The sequence below is a fragment of the Solanum dulcamara genome, chromosome 8 (assembly GCF_947179165.1).
Source record: "Solanum dulcamara chromosome 8, daSolDulc1.2, whole genome shotgun sequence".
NCBI classification, from domain to species: domain Eukaryota; kingdom Viridiplantae; phylum Streptophyta; class Magnoliopsida; order Solanales; family Solanaceae; genus Solanum; species Solanum dulcamara.
The window spans coordinates 4,622,806-4,641,580 of NC_077244.1; the positions used below are offsets into that span (position 1 = coordinate 4,622,806).

An 18,775-nucleotide genomic window follows, 5' to 3' on the forward strand; every position below is an offset into this window, starting at 1 on the left:
CTAGCAGCATATCGATGCTTAATATTTCCAGTTATATGAATAGCTTCCGTCATGAGCTTTTCTCCCTAATAATGACATCTCTACTTGATGTGTAATATTTAAATTTATAATTCCAATTCTCTCTCCATATCAGTTCTCATACACATTCCTCTTTAAAAAAAGAGTAGACACTGTTTACGGTCACTTTTACGTTGTTTCAGCCACCTGCATTTCCAAAGGAAACACCTGAAACAATAAGGGAATATATTAGGGAGAAGTATCTATTGCCTCAGCTGGACGCAGATGAGTTTTCTCCCGAAAAAGTCGGAAGGCAGTGGGAGTTTGATTGGTTTGAGAGAGCTAAAATCCTTCCAGATCCATCTTTGCCTCGATCTGTTGTTGTTCCAACATGGGAAGTGCCTTTTAGACGTCAGAGGGACAGATTGTATAATGGAGGATGGGAGCCAAAGTCAGAGGAGGTATACAGAATTTGCATTTTTATTTTGTCAACTTTTTAAGTGTTCATGTTTTAACAAGCTCCTTTCACTACTGATTTCCATTTCCTTTTCATACGAAGATCACTGGAGAATTTCAGGATCTGACAATTTGCTTTTTGGTTGCTAATCCTGACAATTTGTGGCTAACTTCTGACTTTCTCAGAGAGATGTATCAGAACTTACAGTTGGAGCTGATGATTCTGGGGCTCTACCACGCATTGTTGGACCACCAAAGGATTTTGTTAGAGGAAGCATCAACAATCGTCCGTTTCGACCTGGTGGCTTGGATGATTCCCCTTCGTTGGGCAGAGTTGTTCCTGATGGTGCTACGAATGGTGAATGGGTAAGAGAGGTGCTTAATGGCGGTCCTGCCCAAACCGCTCCTCCAAGCTTTAAGCAAGGACCTGATCTTGGCGATCTTAAGGTAATGGTTTTGAGTATTTCTAACCATTGAAGAGCTTTTGATTAAGTTATTATTCTGTAACAAGACGTTATGAGATATCTTATTTGTATATTCAAGGATACACAGTCATGCTCTTGGAATATATATGAGGATCAGAGTGCTGTCATGAACACAGTGGAGGTGAAACTGGTCAGTACCATCTTATCTATACAACAGACATCTAATTTTATATTTCCATCTATCAAGTAAAAACTGTGATGGATTATATGCACCCTAGGTCTGCTTGTCAGATTTGCTTTGGAATGTGTCGAGTAATTTTGTCCTCATCTTCTGTTTTTTTTTTGATAAACATCTGTCTGGCAATCTGCAGAGTGAGTTATCCGTGCAGTTTGATGACTTGTTCAAGAAAGCTTGGCAAGAGGATGTCACAGAATTTATTGGAGATGGTCTGTATTATCTAGAGACTTCTTTTAATTGTTCTATGTTTCTTGTGTTTGAAGAGTGATGATTTCATAGTCAAAGATCTCTAGATTAGCCAAAAGCCAATTTAGCTAGGACAGGGTTAGTTTTCTTTATCTGATATATATAGCAAACATGTAATATTTTAGGATAGCATGCTTATATGCCATGCATTCCTCCTTGAAGCTCAGGTTTTCCTTTTTTCCCCCACTTTTATTGGGAAAGCAGTTTCGATAGCAGAAGAGTGAAATGCTTATTTAACACCATCATGTGCTCAGGTAGTTTTGATCACTGAAGTCTTAAGTGAAATGTTTTGGTCATGGATGCTGGTTGAGGTTGGATAAAGGGATTTTTATGTTGATGACAATGAAGGAAATGGAGCTCGCACATGTGCTTTATGCTGATGGTACCCTATTGCTATGTGAAGCAGACAGGGTGCAGGCTTGCTTTATATATGAGGGTCATTTTTTTGGTGTTCAAAGCTGTGTCAGGGCTCAAAGTTAACTTGTCCAAAAGTACTGTTTTCTCTGTTAATGCTGAGGATTCTATTGCTGAGTTCTCTGAGATCCTGCAATGTAAAATAGAAGCTTTTCCCACTTCAAGCATTGTTCGTTAAGTGGTCTTAAGACACCTTGACCCTTGCACCACAATCAACCGAGGAAGCCGAAGCTAAATAGTTTGAGCTTTCCATTAATGGTTCTGAAGTGATCATAGGGCTTGAACTTCCAATTCCTGTATTTTTGGACCCAAAAATATCAATCTCGAAAGGCATCTTGTGAAATCAAAATTTGGTAGCCAAAAATCTGCAAATATGTTGCCAAACCCCCGGAATCTAATAAAAAAGGTGGTGGTTGCCGAAAAATTAGATCCGATTGCCGAATATTGGTCGGAATCAGGAAATAATTGTATGGGTAGCCTCGGAATGAAGAGGCAATTCTACTGGGAAAAAACTGCTGGAAAGTGGCCGGAACAGAGCTCACGCGCTGGCATGTGGCCATATCTTGCCGGAAAAGTCGCACCTCTAATCGACGCGTGAGGCCTGAGGTGGTCTTTTACGATGGGTCTAGCTGGGTTTTTGTTTCTGGAGAGTGGGGGACCTAGTGGTGGTGTTGGTTTTCACACAACACTGATGGAAACAGATCATAACAAAAATCAGCCTTGACAGTCACCGGAAATTGACACACGGTGACCTGTCTGACTGAGTTTTCTTCCTCGAGAAGTTTCTCACTAATGCTCTGATATGATGTGAAAAATATAGGAGAAAAAATATTATTGATTTATGTATTTACATTATTAGTCAGACCCTATTTATAGACACTATCCTACAATGCTTTATCAAGTAGGATTGTATATACTATTCCTATTCTTAGTAGGATTGTATATACTATTCTTACTCCTAATCCTTTTTAACCCATTCGGGACTCCCATTGGGTGTTAGAAAGAAAGATGTGGGGTTGCAGGAAGGATAGTTCAATTAGCAACCTGGTCTTTCTACTTATGTTATTTTTCCTTTTACCTCCTAAGATGAAAAATGATTGAATTCACTTCGAAGGAATGTCATATGGCAAGGAAATAAAGAGAATAGATTTGTCACGACCCAAACTAGGGCCTAGATGTGACACGACGATTAGGATTCCTGAAGAAACCCCAACCAAGCCTCTTAGCATATCTTAAGCATACATAAGGTAAACAATAAGCAGAAACTCATAAAAGTCCAAGGAGACAAAGCATAACTAGAGAGAATCAACACAACATAGACTCTTTATACATATGCTACATGACTACATAGGCGGGGACTAAGACATGTTCCTAGCTCACCCTCAAAGAAAGTAATGACACAACATAGAATAGTCTTTAAACATCATCATAGTCTAAAAATGACAATAAAAAGGAAAAAATGACTCGGTTTGCCCTCGAAGCATGAGGACTGACCATTAACTCTTCAAATGGATCACCGACTAGTCACAAGAATAGAATGGAGCGCCCGTCCCTACATTGTGATATAATGTAGGCAATAAAGTATGCGTTAGTACGTTTGAATATACTAAGGGGTCGTTTAGTAAAATGTATTAGCAAAATTAATGCATGCATTAATTATGTGTATTAGTAGTACCTTGTTTGGTACACTTTTTCATGTCAAGCATTAGTTATACACTCTATTGTGTATTAAGGTGTGTATTACTAATACCATGTATTTCTAGGTATTAGTAATGCAAGGGGATTTAATGCATGCATTAACATGTTTAAAGACCCAATTACCCCTCAAAATCCTTTTTACATCTTTTTCGCTATAATTATTGAGGATATTTTTGTAAATAAATATTTTTATGCAATGCATGCTATTTTTAATACACTAACCCAAACAATGCATAAGAAATATTCTATCTATAATTAATGCAAGCATAACTAATACAAGCATTACTAATACACCCTATTTAGCATTACTTTTATACACTCTACCAAACGACCCCTAAGTATGTAGGCAATGCAATGCATAGAAAACCATGTTTGTGCAAATGACCATTTTAAATAGCATGATAGAAGAAGTAGTAAAAATCATAAGTAGTCATAAGAAAGATCAATGCATAATACACCATAAGAGTATCATATAAAGTAAATGATAGGATTAGTCATTTAAAACATAAAAAGGACCATACATATGTGGGATATAACCATAATCGACATTAAGACCATGTGAGCCATAACATGAAATCCGATGATTCCCACATCGAGAAGGGGGAGGCTACTTGCCAAGGCAGACTCCGTCCAATATTATCATCATTATAAGGCCATATTGGCAAAAGAAATCCTACGGTAGCAACCTAGTTTTAGGGACTAGAGGTTGCTACTAAGGCTTAGGTCGAGCCCCCACCTCAAAGTCCTCTCGGTGCTAAGTTAACATCCCACGGAATACATATCATAATCATAACGTAGTTTTACAAGAAATAGAAATCTTATAATATCGTATATCATCATGGCTGCCATACCCAATTCCCATACTACTAATGAACTTTGGTTTATAAGAAAAATTGATCCACGATAATTGATGGTATTTCGGGTATCATACTAATCGAGACCCACTTTTAGGAAAAATGTTCAAAAGCATTGATGGCATATCGGGATGTCATACATGTCATATCATAATCCTAAACATATCATAGGAATAGCTCATTCGTCATCATTCATTACTTTTCAAGAGCCATTAGCTCATTATCATGTGATTCATGTAATCTGGGTGTAGGCCTTCTGTCATTACGAATTCTTTCCGTGAAACATCATTGGGGTCTTAAGTTACCCTCATTCATAAAACTTACTTTCATACTTGAAATCCAAGATCATAGCTTATACTTGAAATTAGGGTAAAACATGAACACATGATCAATTGACTTGGAAATCATGAAACTAACTTGAAAACATACATGATCATATACTTTATATCAACCCATACATAATTCATGAAAATAACATCAATTGGAAGTATAATTGAAAATACCCATAATCAATCCATATTATGAACCCTAGAGATCAATGTTGTAAAATTCATAGAAAAACTCTTTAATTCCATGCAATAATTATCAATTTATATTGAAATAGGATCATAATCATAGTTTAAAATCATAATTCATGCAATTGGAATAGGGATCCTAAACCGATAAAAATACATACTTTAATTGATTGAAAAAGTAGGGAATTTGTTGGGCTTCATAGGTGAAAGTACCCTAGGATTAATTATCCGCATACCTTGAGTGAGAAGACCAAATAATTTGGAAGAATTTGAGAGTTTTGATGGAGAGATTGAGTGAATTTCTTGGAGGTCTTCAATGGAGTCCTTGAGAGCTTTTGTAGAGAGAGAAATATTTGAATAGGTGAATTGTGGTAGAATGAAGAAGAATAGGGGTTTAGGTTAGTTTATGGAGCCGAATTAGGTCCTAAAAACGTCCAGGTTCATTAACTAACATTTAGGGAAATGTCTAAAGTAACCCCACTTAAAACTGAATTTGGGAACATGTAAATTGCATTTGGCACATGCATTTGATGAACAAAATGTAAATCGCATTCATGACATGAGTTTTATGACTAATTTGTCCGGAAGTGATTATTGGCCAGATTTCGGGAAAAATTGCACTATGGGGAAGCAATTCCACGACGCAGACTTGCCGCGCACCCTACTATTTTTTGCGATTCTTGAAAAATTTATCTTTTGATATTCGGGTCCTAAAAATCCACCGAAGCCATTTTTGGAATGCTTAACCTTATTATATCATATTTCAACCTTCAAATACCCGGGGTATTGCAAGATGTTCACCTAGTGGGATGGAAATCTTTGATCTCTAGTGAAAAAGCTGGTGGAAATGCTGAAAGGACAAAATTTCATCTGCGAAATGGGAGTCTGTGACTAGGGGTAAAAGGGATGTGGACTTGGAGTCAAGAACTCAAATTACATAACAGAAGTCTTCTATGTAAATGGTTGTAGAGGTTGAATGATGGGAAGGATGCTTTGTGGAAGAGGGTCATTGTTACTGAATATGGCAAAAATAGATATTGGGATCCCAGAATAGTTGATTCTCCCTTTGGGGTTACACCTTGGAAGCACACCATGACTCTATGGGGTGATTTTGAAATAGCATTAAGTTGAAATTTGGTGGTGAGAGTAAAACTAGAATTTGACTGACTTACGGGACAATGATGGACTCCTTAAGGGTCAGTTCCCAGCACTTTTAGCCTAGTTAGACTAGGAATGCTTAATTGCTGACTGATTTACTAATTCAGGGGGGGAACCTTAGATCAAGGAGAGGACAGAAGAAACTGTGGATGACAATACCCATCTGTATTGCGTGGACAGTTTTCTCGAAAGGAATAAAAGATGTTTTGAAGTCAGAAAGGATTTTACTTCTTGTGTTAAACCATATATGTATTCAGAATTTAGTCTTTTGTGTTGAAAGAGAATTATGTAACTAGGATGCTAGAAACAATGTACTTGTTTGATTCTCTTGTGATGTAGGACTGGACATGTTCTTTTGCTTGTACTGAATATTAGTACCATCTTGGTACCTTTATTAATAATATTTCTTACCTTTTTTTAAAAGGTGCTCTCTCTCTGACATGTTAAGCTTTTAGATGAGATGTCCACATAATTCAACAATGAGTAAGTAGTAACCATGGAAGTTAAAGGAGATGTTGAATTGTGGATTAACATATGCATAGTGTGAGACTTTTTCTACATTTTATTTTACAAAAAGAAGTGATGCTTTGAAGATAAATCAAGTCATGTCCAGAAGATAAAGTTGAAGTGTTTGGTACTTATGTATTTTTGGTTTAAAGGAGCATGTGTAGAAAGATCATGATTCAATTTTTGATGTTTTAGACTCCTTGTAAATGATAGAGGAGCTGTAAGGTTGGTCTCTTTACAATCCTGTAATTATGGATGATTATACCGTCTTTGTTTAGTAATTACTATTTATATAAGATATGTTAACTGTTTCCAAAATAAAATGAAGAAGTAGTGATGCTTCTAGTTGAACATTGAAGAGACAGGAAGATTATAGCAAAGTTATCAAAACAATTATATATATTTGAATCATGGGCTATTGTGAAATAAATAAATTATTAGAGAGAGAATTATCTTCTCTATGTGTTCTCTAAGAAGAAAACATTGAGGATGCTGTCCAGTTGGTAGACTTTTTAGGATATCTGTAAATTAGTTTTTTCTGCTGTTTAGTTTTTTTTTTCCATTTCACTGTTGATATCTTTTTGGAGGTGGCCAGCCTCACCCTTAATGCTGAGGAATACAATTACCAGTTCTCCAAAAAATTTATTCCTCTCATATAGGTCATATGTCTGAATTGCAATCTGAAGCAGAACAATTGACATCTGTCAAGCCAGAGCCACTTCAGGTTGAAGCTGAAGTAAACAAGTCCGAAGTGGCTGATGAGGGTTTAGCAACTGAGATATCTGTCTTGGATGAGATTTTGTCTGTTGAAGCAGAAGGATCAATATCAAGATTGGATGGGGATAAAGATGGTGCACGTCAAGTGAATGATGTAATGCTTCACACATTTCTTGCTTAAACAGAGTTCTCCATTTCCTTTATTTGATAAGTAAAAGAGGAGTTCTCCATTTCTGAATACTGTATCAAGTAGAATGATTTTCTTTTATTCTTTTGCCCTACACATCTGATGCAGGGATGGGCTGTTACTGGAGGCAGTGAAGTAATTGTAGAACGATTTCATGATCTCATTCCAGATATGGCTCTTACTTTCCCCTTTGAACTCGACCCCTTTCAAAAGGAGGTATAAATCTATGGTTTATGTAGTGTTTTTTAATTCTCGTATGGAACTTGGCATATCTCTGCTTTATTTAATTTCGTGTCCCTTAAAATTGATGGGAAAATACATGCTTTCAATCATGGGGGCCATGTTTTAGTCAGATGATGTTTCATTGGCTTGAAAGGCGAAGTGTTATTTTTGAACATAATAGGCTGAGTCTGTTTGCTTTTTTATTAACTTGAAGCTATTTGTTGTGTTTCTTATTCCTTTTCATTTCAGGCATATACATGCCTATCAAGCTGTCAAAAAATTGTGGTCCTTCTCATTGCGTTAATTGCAGGCCATTTATCATCTTGAAAAGGGGAACTCTGTCTTTGTTGCTGCTCATACATCTGCTGGGAAGACTGTTGTGGCAGAATATGCATTCGCTTTGGCAGCTAAAGTATGAATTCTCTTGCTATCATGAATTTTATGCTATTTGACTCTTTTTTTGGTTATAAAATAATATAACAAGAATTTTATACTGATATCTAATGTAATATCTTCTTCTTTGCTTATAAATAAAATGTCTTCTGTTTTACATCTCCTATTTATGAGTTTCTTTACAACTTTTTTGGGTCAATTCTGTCCAAATTTTCGTGTCTTTATTTGTCAATAGATTTGCACCAAATTTATGTTTTTTATTGTGTGCTGCAGCACTGTACCAGGGCTGTATATACAGCTCCAATCAAAACAATCAGCAATCAGAAATACAGGGATTTTTGTGGGAGATTTGATGTTGGCCTTCTCACAGGAGATATAAGCTTGAGACCCGAGGCCTCTTGTCTTATAATGACCACTGAGATATTAAGGTCAATGCTTTATAGAGGGGCTGATATGATTCGGGATATAGAATGGGTAATTGTTAAATATTTTGTTCTGCCTGTTTCGCTTCTACAACCTTTCCAGTACTTGAGATAATTTGGTTGGTTACTGGTATTGTTGTTGTGAGTATAGGTTATATTTGATGAAGTGCATTATGTCAATGATGTTGAAAGAGGTGTTGTTTGGGAAGAAGTTATCATTATGCTCCCAAGAAATATCAATTTTGTCCTCCTTTCAGCTACGGTAGGTCTTGATATTTTAGTTACTTTATTTGTGCGTTGGATCAGAACACTTAATGAAGATATGAGAGTTAAAGACACAACAAAAAGTTGTGCGAGGATGCGTGGGACAAATGTCTTACGCCTGCAATTTCTTATATACACGTTTTACTATGTATAACTTCACATTTGATCAATGCGGGACACTGATATGTACAGTAGAGTAGTACAACTTCTAACTATTTACACTTGGCAAATCTAACATTTCATTCAACCTGAAGTCTGTTCCCACTGGTCGAATGTCGCATGCTTGTTAATGTAATTAATTAGACGATGGACATGGTAAATATGTTTATATGATCATTTGACATTATGAATCTATTGACAATGTCTCTTGAGAGTATCTTTTATGTGAAAGCAGCTTGTATGTATTTCTTGAAACTCTGGATTTGATGCAATATCTGGTGCAGATTGATCATCACACAAGTTCCATCTGAGTATTTTATTTGAACTTAAATTCCTTCTCTATTTTTTTGATCCGTATGAGTTCACAAGTTGCTGTTGCGATGGCTCAATACTTTGACACTGGATCTTGTAATCACACTTTGATTTTTGCTCTTCAGGATACTAATTTGTCTTTAATTAGAACACAATATTCAAATGTAAAATGACTATTAGAAGAGAACCCTGTTCAATCAGCATCAATATATGAGAAATAAAGACACGGGAGAAAGATTTATGAGAATGCATGAGACCAATGTCTTATGCCTGCATTTTTTTATATGCACACTTTACAAAGTATAATTATGCATTTAGTCAATGTGGGGTGCTCATACATATAGTGACTGGCCCTTTGAACCATTTACTCTTGGCCTATCTAAGAAAAGGTAGCATTTGACATTTGCTTGATTTGAGCTTAATTACTATTGTCTAAAATAACATAATAGGGTCAACAGATAGGCATATTATACTTTATGTGAATAACAATTGCAGGGTGTCATGGATTAGAGGCCTCCCTTAGTTACTATTTGAAAATTTTTTTTGGTCATCAAAGTCATAATCGTTACACTTCAACAGAGTTGATTAGCTATCATTTTTGTGGCACCGGACAGCTTTCTCATGACATGACACTTCTTGATCAGTTTCGGGTTTACATTAATTGAAGATAATGACTGCTTGGTTGTTGGTCAGAAAGCGGTTGCTTGATAAAATGTACTGCTGAGAGGAAACATTGGAAACCAGATTGGAACTTTTGAAAAATCTGTAATCTGGTAGTATGCTGATTTCTTCTTTCACCAAATTCTGTCGACAAATGTTAAAACCTTTTGGTGCCACAAAGAAGAAATGGAACATCTTCAAATTTGTAATTGACCATCAAATTATCTCTGTGGACTGTGGCTTGTAAACAATGGGTATTTTGGACAAAAGTCTTAAGGTTCTTCTAGTTGAGCCCTCGCTCCTCTTAAAAAGGACCAAACATAGAAGTAAAAATAGTCAGCTAATGTAAGATATTCTTCCAGAAACTCTTATTTTGATGCGTCATTGACGGTGAGATATTTGCTGCATCCAAAGTTGTGGCTTAGTGGTCAATGAAGTGGGTGGAGAACAATGAGGTCTTAGGTTTAAATCCCAGCGGTGACAAAACAATCTAAGTGATTTCTTCTCATTTGCCCAAGCCTTGGTGGGCACAGTACCTATACTGGTGGGGGTAGTAGGTACTTGATGGAGTAGTCTAGGTACACTCAAGCTAGACTGGGCAACACTGTCATAATTTCTTTTTTTTTTGTTGCTGAATTTGATATGTTGTCTATATATATGTCACATCTGGCCCTCTTTTCATCTTGAGGTGGCTTTCAATAACCCTTCCCCCAGATCAATTTAAGCACAAAGGGGACTATGCTGTCTAAACTTCAGTGTCAAATTTTGGACCATTTCGACCATAAAGACAACTATGTCGAAGATCTCTAAATTTCTATTGGAGTGGGAACACAATCCTTCCTAAAAAAGGACTTCGTGAACCTATTGCATGGTTGTAGTAGGTTGGCACTGTGCCTATCTTTTGTTTATAGAATAAGTCTTCAATTACCTCATTTGGTTGATTGTTTTACATTAATCTAATGAAAACTACAAAAAAAGGAAGTGAAAAAGAGAAATGTGAAAAGTGAACATAAGGAATCATAATAGGGCTTTTGGCATACAACTTGAAATCAATGGAAACCTGATTTCTTGGATCGGCAGTGGGTCCCGACTCGCCATTCATCATTTACCATTGTGTGTAGCATTATCGCCTATAGATAACCAAGATGGTAAGTATAGATGTGTGGGGACAGGGTTTCTGTAACTTGCCAATGTGCAAATTGCTGGCAGTAAAGAGTTGATTTCTACCATTGAAAGGCCCCGACCTTTTATGACATAGCGTATTTGGACGAAATTAAAATTGGAAAAGATGCTAACCTACTGCAGTTGCAATGTAATAGATTAGTAAAACCTGTCAAAAGGAGCTGTCAAGTTGGGAAGACATAATATAAGTAGGTGCTTCAGTGGGAAGAAACGTTAGCCCCACTATTGGTCTCTAACTATGAACTAGAAAATCAAATGCTTGAGCCTTTGCTAGGAGGGCATCTAAGAGATGTTTCATTTTTTCATTGCAGGTACCAAACACAATTGAATTTGCAGACTGGATTGGTCGTACAAAACAAAAGCAAATTCGTGTGACTGGGTTAGTTGTGCTTTCTTTAAATTATAACTCAAAAAATTGAAGTTATACGACTTTGTTTCTTGAAATTCCCTGGGGGCGTACCATGATTCTGGAAACAAGACAGGAGCTTTTATCATTATAATATATCTATAGAGTGTTTGCTTGATCTGGTTTCCTTTTTCTTTTGACCTTTTCTATCAGGACTACCAAAAGACCTGTCCCTTTGGAACATTGTCTCTTCTATTCTGGGGAGCTTTACAAAGTGTGCGAGAATGAAAAGTTTCTGCCTCATGGATTTAAAGCAGCCAAAGATGTACATAAGAAGAAAACCACAAGTTCTGTCTCTGGTGGCACCAGCTTGCGTCCTGGGTCTTCAACAGCTGCTGATAAGGGTCGAGGGCAGAGGCGTGATAGCACTTCTCAGGCGAAGCAGCACAAGCATTCTGGTCCCCAAAAATTCGGGAATTTTGGTGCTGGTTGGGGAATGCAAAGCACTGGGCCTGGACAGAACGTTATGGGGTTTAGGAGATCAGAGGCATCTTTGTGGCTGACACTGATTAATAAACTGTTGAAGAAATCACTGTTACCTGTATGTAAAAAAAATTCCTTTTTTTTAACATGCATAGTTCCTTGTATATCTTCCTCTCACTGCTTGCTTACAGTATAGTTAGCATTGCTGATAGCATGTTCCGGAGCTGCTAGTATTTAATCTCTTGATAATTTGTCCGCTGTGTTTTTCTTCTCTTCTCTTTTAAAAGCTTGACTGTACCATTTTCATTTACAGGTTGATAGTAGACTTATCATGTATTAACGCCTAATATTTGTCATGAAACTGTAATTTCAGGTGGTTATATTTTGTTTTTCGAAGAATCGATGTGACAAATCAGCTGATAATATCCCTGGTACCGATCTCACAAGTAGCTCTGAGAAAAGTGAAATTAGGATATTTTGTGATAAAGCATTTTCGCGGCTTAAGGGATCTGACAGAAACTTACCGCAGGTGTCCTACCTAATTTGCTGCATTTGTTAATCTAGCTGACCATCTGGTTCTTGGTGTCCTGCTTAATTCCAGAACAGTGTCTTATTGATGGTCATCTGAACTACAGATTGTCAGAATTCAAAGCCTTCTCCACAGGGGCATTGCTGTGCATCATGCAGGGCTCCTCCCAATTGTCAAGGAAGTTGTAGAAATGCTTTTTTGTCGAGGTTTGGTTAAGGTAATTCAACATGCCAGCTTTTTTAAGGGAAAAGGCACATTGTTCCACACAAAAGCCCATATCGTTAGGACGTTACCATATTTAATTACTTATTTCATTTCAGATATTATTCTGCATTAAGCATGTAAGAGGCATATATTTTTATGCTAGAGTACTTGTTAGTGTACATAAAGACATGCTCATATACTTCATTGCATAATGGATACTCATACATACAGAATAAAGTTAGCGACTCAATGAAAATTACTGGAAGTTAATTTCAGATATTTAAAAATTACATTACTACTTACTATTGCATTGCCAAGTAGCTACACGCCCGTGGTGGGAGGTCCATAACTGGTTAGGAGTACATTGGGTTATGCTGAGAACAGTAAAGGAGGCAATGTATAGCTGGGCTTTCAGAAGATGGAGGAGAAGAACCAAATGTAGTTCCACGAGCAATCATTTGGGTAGTTTGGAGAAAGAGGAATAGGAGGGTCGAGAACAATTTTGTACATGTGAGGAGTAGCCTACGGTCACTAGTTTCTTTTTGGTTTACCCATGACGCCCCCTTGTTTGTGAAAATTATTGGGTGACCTTGTAGAGACATATTTTGGTTTAGGTTTCTCCGCTTTTAGGTGTACTACTTAAAATGCAGGGATTTCCCTTCTATTAATAAAATTATTTAACCTTAAAAAGAAAAACATAAAGCAATTAGCATTTGGTCATGTTAGTATATACTAGTACTGATAGTATATCCTAGTAGGAAATTATACTAATTAACTTTTTAACATCTGGGAAGAGTCTACTAGCTTTGGATCCAAATAAGAAATTTTGGACTCCATGATTCTTGGTTTTGAAAGTATGACTCGTGATCTAATGTTATGTTCTTTTCAAGTGACAAATTAACTAACTAAATAAAGGGAAAACAGTTGAAATAGTTAAGTGGTGAAATCCTGGAACAAAGTTGAACGTTGGGCTAGTCATTTTCATGTTATCTACTTTATCACTGCTGCTGAAGTTTCTTTACCTCCTTTAGCCATTTTGTGACCCATTTGTTATCAACATTCCTGTCCTTTGGTTAAATTTACTTTTGAAGGCCTTATATGTTCATTTACTTCTTGGTTCTTTCTTAGGTTCTGTTCTCGACAGAGACATTTGCAATGGGAGTTAATGCTCCAGCCAGGACGGTAAGTCATCATTTGTAGTGATCTTGTTACTTTGAGTGCAGTTATTTTCATAGAACATACTCCATTCCATTTTATGTGACCATGTTTTACTGGGTACGGAGTTAACAAAAGAAAGGAAGACTTGTGAAACTTGTGGTCTAGAACAAATCAAAGACATTTGTGTTGCTATAAATCATTTCATTAAGGTAAAATGGGAAGTGTAAAGTCAAACTTTTTCTAAATACAAAAAGATGTTATTCTTTTTTGGACAGACTAAAAAGGTAAGTCTGCCATGTGAATTGGTATAGCAGGAATTAAATGTTTGCTCTTTTTATGATAAAAGAATCTTTGTCATACGATTCACACCATGTCTTGACTCTTGAGTAACTGAGGATAGTGATCGCGTTTCCATTTAATTGTTGTAGAGTGGTTTTTCTATATATTCATTGTTAAGATTCGAAGGCTGAGAACTTTAAGAACTAGCTCTGGATCTTTAATCGTCAACCTCAGAACACATTAAGAAAGAATGATTAATTCTGGAAACATCCTCCTCCAAGGAAAAATCTAAAGCATATACAGGAGAGAGGTTAACTGAGCTACAGTGGTATATTAGCTCTATTCAGGGGCTGGACAGAATGCAGAAACAGTTAAGAATGAGCTGGGAGTTAAAGAACTTAGAAAGTGAAGATAATGGAGGAAAGCAGAGAAGGTAGAAGAAATCACATAAATTTCTGGAATGCGTTTAAATCAAGTTTGCCAGTAGCACAAAATATGCACATGTTTTATGAAAGAAAGACCACATAGGAAATCAGATTTTATTGACAATCTTAGGGGTTATCGTCTTAAGATTTGGTGGATATTTTTAAGGATTGTTTACTGTGGAATTGATTATCCATTGGTTTCCAATGAATGACTCATCTTGAAGGGGTGAATTTCTTGAAGTTCAATTTGACCATTGATTTGAATTAGCTCCAAGGTCCATTTGTTTTCAGAGGTATCAGAGCTAGGACCTGTCCATATCTTGTACTATCCAATGTTGTTTCCACATTATATTGTCCATATTCTAGATGTCCAGTTCTGGGAGTGCAGAGGGGTGGGTGGTGGGGGTGGCGGGTGGTGGTGTTAAGTGCCCACATTGGTGGAGGGACTGAGCTGTTGTATCTTTATATTGAAGAAAATCATTCTTGATGAAATCTTGAATTTTCAGTACCAAACCTGGCAATATCTTTATATAGCTTTGGTCAGGTTTGCTTTCTGTTTCTGGTCATTCTTGGCTTGTAATATCTTACCTGCATAATTTCCTTGATGTTCAAACTTCCTATCCCTAATTCCTTGATGACATGAGGCATATTATTGCTGAGTACCATCTTAGATTGCAGAATTTCTTATCAGTTTAATATCTGATATGTGGGCTGTCGGCCTTTTGGCTAAGATCATGTGTAGTATCTATTCTAATCAGTTTAATAGCTGATATGAGTGCTATCAGCCCACACAATACTAATTCAATTTTTTAAAGGGGAGCATTCATTAATGTAGTTTGCTACCTGGGCTCATGTATGTTGCTCAACAGGTAAATAACTTCAGTGGTGACACTCATAAGCTAAACAACTTCAGTGGTGGAATTTGTCAAGATGACAGTACTTGCCTGTAAAATATTGATTTCTCTTGTAGTACCTCCCAAACCTCTAAGATTACTATTTGTATCAAAGAAAGTATTGGTTACTTCTGACCCTATGCATTTGCTCCCTTTATCCAATTCAATTGTCACATTTCCATATGCAGCAAATGAACAGATTGAAATAGTTAGTACAGAAAATTTACATGGTTATTGGGTCTAAAGTATGATTAACCACTTTGCATTGAAGTTTTAACAGTATAATGAACCCAACATACCTTCTATATTTTTTACTGTAATATATTAGAAAATGGTAACATGAGAAGAGAAAGTCAAGAACAGTTTGAGCTGTTCACTTCTTATGTGGGATCGATTGATCCCATCTGGAAAAACTATTGGTAAAAGGTCTCCTTAGTTCAGTGTCTGATAATTTATTGAAGAAATTTTGAATTTTCAGTCCCAAACATGGCAATTCCTTAATATAGCTTTTGGCGGGTTTGGTTTCTGTATTATGGTCATTCCTGGCTTATAATTTTTTACCTGCGTATTTTCCTTGATGTTCAAACTTCCTGTGCTCTCTAATTCCTTGCGACATGTGGCATATTATTGCAGCGTACCATCTTAGATTTCAGAATTTCTTTAGTTTTCCAGTCAATTTTTGCAGTTACTTAGCTTAGGATCTGTTAAGCAAGCATCTCTCTCTATTCAAATATCCTATTGCTAAAAAGTTTAAACTGCATTAAATTTTGGGCAGGTTGTTTTTGATACTTTAAGAAAGTTTGATGGCAAGGAATTTAGGCAGCTACTTCCCGGAGAGTACACTCAGATGGCTGGGCGTGCTGGAAGGAGAGGACTTGATAAAACTGGTACAGTTGTGGTGATGTGCCGAGATGAGATCCCTTACGAGAATGATTTGGAGCATGTAATAGTTGGCACTGCAACTAAGCTTGCATCTCAGTTTCGACTGACCTACATCATGATTTTGCATCTACTTCGGGTTGAAGAACTGAAGGTACGTAGTTGTGACTAATCAGGAAAGAAGAGAAACAGCTTGATCTCAAAGTAGTCCATACACAGCATCTACTTCAAAATTCATTTTCTGACAGTTCATTTTCCTTGCAATTTTGTTTTATATGATTTTAGAACTAGTCGGTTCTTGTACTGCATCATTACCATCTTCATTTATTTCTCTCCTGGAGCTTGTATGTAGTAGCTAGTTGAAGTATTTGCATGCCTGTTTATTCACCTGCAAAACATTCTTTAAGGACGCTTTAGCTGATAAAGTTCATGGTTTTTGAATACATACAATAAGTCTAAAAGTCTCAAGCATCCTCGGGAAATTCAATGTTTCTTTTTCATTTTTTCTTTTTTCTTTGTTCTTAATAAGCAACAAAAAAGGATTAACACAAAAGACATTTAACAGAGAAGAACTACTCTAAAAGTACTGCATGTACCTCTGACATATAACCTTTTCTTTTTTCTTTGTCAGAAGACAGCTGATTTTCAACAACATTATTGAGCAACGGCGTAATGCCATTAGATCTCATAACTCATAATTTTAGAGTAATGGTGCATGTTAGTAACATGATTCATGCTAATGATGTGTTCCATTTCACGGATTGATGTTCATTCTCACTCCATAGTTAACTCATCCCAGCAGATTTCTCCTGATGAAGTACATTTTACAAATTTTGCAGGTTGAGGACATGCTGAAAAGAAGTTTTGCTGAATTTCATGCTCAGAAGAAACTACCTGAGCAACAACAACTCTTGATGCGAAAGCTTGCTCAGCCTACAAAATCTGTTGAGTAAGCATTACTAAAACAGTTGCACTATCTGAGTTTTCTACCATAATCCTCTTTGTGGATTCATTTTTCAACATGCATTTGTCATGCCTTAATACACTTATATGTGCTTCCTTGTTTGTGTGCATGTGCTTCAATGCTTTGATGTTGTGTAGATTTTCTCAATCTTATTCTTTTGTACATTTTTTTTGAAACTGGTAACGTGTATATATATATATATATATATATATATATATATATATATATATATATATATTAAAGTTGCACCATAACAGTGCCAAAAGACTTTACAAAATCCCAACCAAGCATAGGCTACTACTTCGCAAGGATCCTATCATATCAACTAGTGATTCAGCCGCCTCAGCAGAGCTTTCTTTACACCAAAAATAAAACAAAAATATATAATTCATCTTTATTTTCTCCACAATATTGTATTTGTCTTCAAAAGTTCTATAGTTCCTCTCAAGCAAGGACAAGTTTCCCCCAATTTTTCTTACTCACTGCCCATTTTGTTTATTCTTTTGTACTTCCTGGTATTGTTTAACAAGTCCTCTCTCTCTCACACCCACACACTCGCACACGCGCCGCGCACACACACACACAAAAAACAGAGAGCAGCACAGACAGCAATGGTCTTGAGAACCCTGCTTTTTGGTAGTGCTTTTAATTGCTAAATTTTATAAAGCCTGTCCGGTCTATGAAATGCTTGCTTCTATGAAGCCTATTATACCTTCTAAATGCTACCTTCCATGGATGACTCTCACATCATTTGTGATATTTATTTGCATAGTAAAATAAGTATGATTTGTCTGATATAGATGCATAAAGGGTGAACCAGCAATTGAGGACTACTTTGACATGTATACTGAGGCAGAAAAATATAGCAACCAAATAGCAGAGGCAGTAATGCAGTCGACAGCTTCTCAGCAGTACCTTACTCTTGGGAGAGCAGTGGTTGTAAAATCACAATCAGTAAGTTCTATTACATTCTTTTCACCAAATAGGCATTAGGCAGTAGCCTCTATTCATCTTCAAGGTCAAAATTGTCAGCTATCTGGCATACAATAATAATAATAATAACTTTGCACCGATCCCAAAGTAGTTGCCTCTATATATTAAAGCATTGTTCTATTTGCACTTCTTTCATTCTAATACTCAATAATGTTTCTTTTGAGACACAGTAGAGTTGAGCTATCTGGTATGATTTGGAAATTTACAAGGCCAAGGTTCTTTAGTTCCATGATCTAGTCCTCTGCAACAGAGAGTCCCATCATAATCTTTAGTATGCAGAAACATATGAACATTATCTATGATATATCATTTAAATGTAACCAAATATGGTATTAATAAACCAGCAAAGAACATATGGTTCAAAGTGTTTCATGAAGTAGGTCAACGTCTCTTATGGAATTTTCAATGGTAAAAATGGCTGGAGGTTGATAATCTGGATGATGTGACTGGGCCTCCTAGCATAGAAACTTCTGCAGTTTGAGATCACTTGTTTTGGAGACTGAAAGTGTTCCAATTCCTTTTGCAGTTTGTTCTGATCCACTGTTTCATCTTAGAAGTATCCTAATCCTGTCTACTTTTGCCTATCTCATGAGGTT

General features: G+C 36.4%; 1 protein-coding gene and 1 pseudogene across 4 annotated transcripts in view; both read left to right on the forward strand.

Annotated features, from left to right (window-relative positions):
• Positions 1-18,775, forward strand: part of LOC129900891 (DExH-box ATP-dependent RNA helicase DExH11) — a 39,806-nt gene that overhangs the window by 10,380 nt on the left and 10,651 nt on the right. The window contains exons 2-18 of one of the 4 annotated variants that reach the window (XM_055975971.1): positions 201-458; positions 640-900; positions 997-1,068; positions 1,250-1,325; positions 7,168-7,379; positions 7,521-7,628; positions 7,945-8,046; positions 8,301-8,501; positions 8,601-8,711; positions 11,338-11,405; positions 11,586-11,973; positions 12,229-12,384; positions 12,491-12,601; positions 13,717-13,770; positions 16,119-16,376; positions 17,062-17,171; positions 17,987-18,140. In XM_055975971.1, the coding sequence (XP_055831946.1) occupies positions 201-458; positions 640-900; positions 997-1,068; positions 1,250-1,325; positions 7,168-7,379; positions 7,521-7,628; positions 7,945-8,046; positions 8,301-8,501; positions 8,601-8,711; positions 11,338-11,405; positions 11,586-11,973; positions 12,229-12,384; positions 12,491-12,601; positions 13,717-13,770; positions 16,119-16,376; positions 17,062-17,171; positions 17,987-18,140 (2,700 nt within the window). The remainder of the gene's footprint in view (positions 1-200; positions 459-639; positions 901-996; positions 1,069-1,249; positions 1,326-7,167; positions 7,380-7,520; positions 7,629-7,944; positions 8,047-8,300; positions 8,502-8,600; positions 8,712-11,337; positions 11,406-11,585; positions 11,974-12,228; positions 12,385-12,490; positions 12,602-13,716; positions 13,771-16,118; positions 16,377-17,061; positions 17,172-17,986; positions 18,141-18,775) is intronic. The other 3 variants (XM_055975974.1, XM_055975973.1, XM_055975975.1) reach the window with 3 other exon arrangements.
• Positions 15,157-15,332, forward strand: LOC129901890 (U2 spliceosomal RNA; annotated as a pseudogene).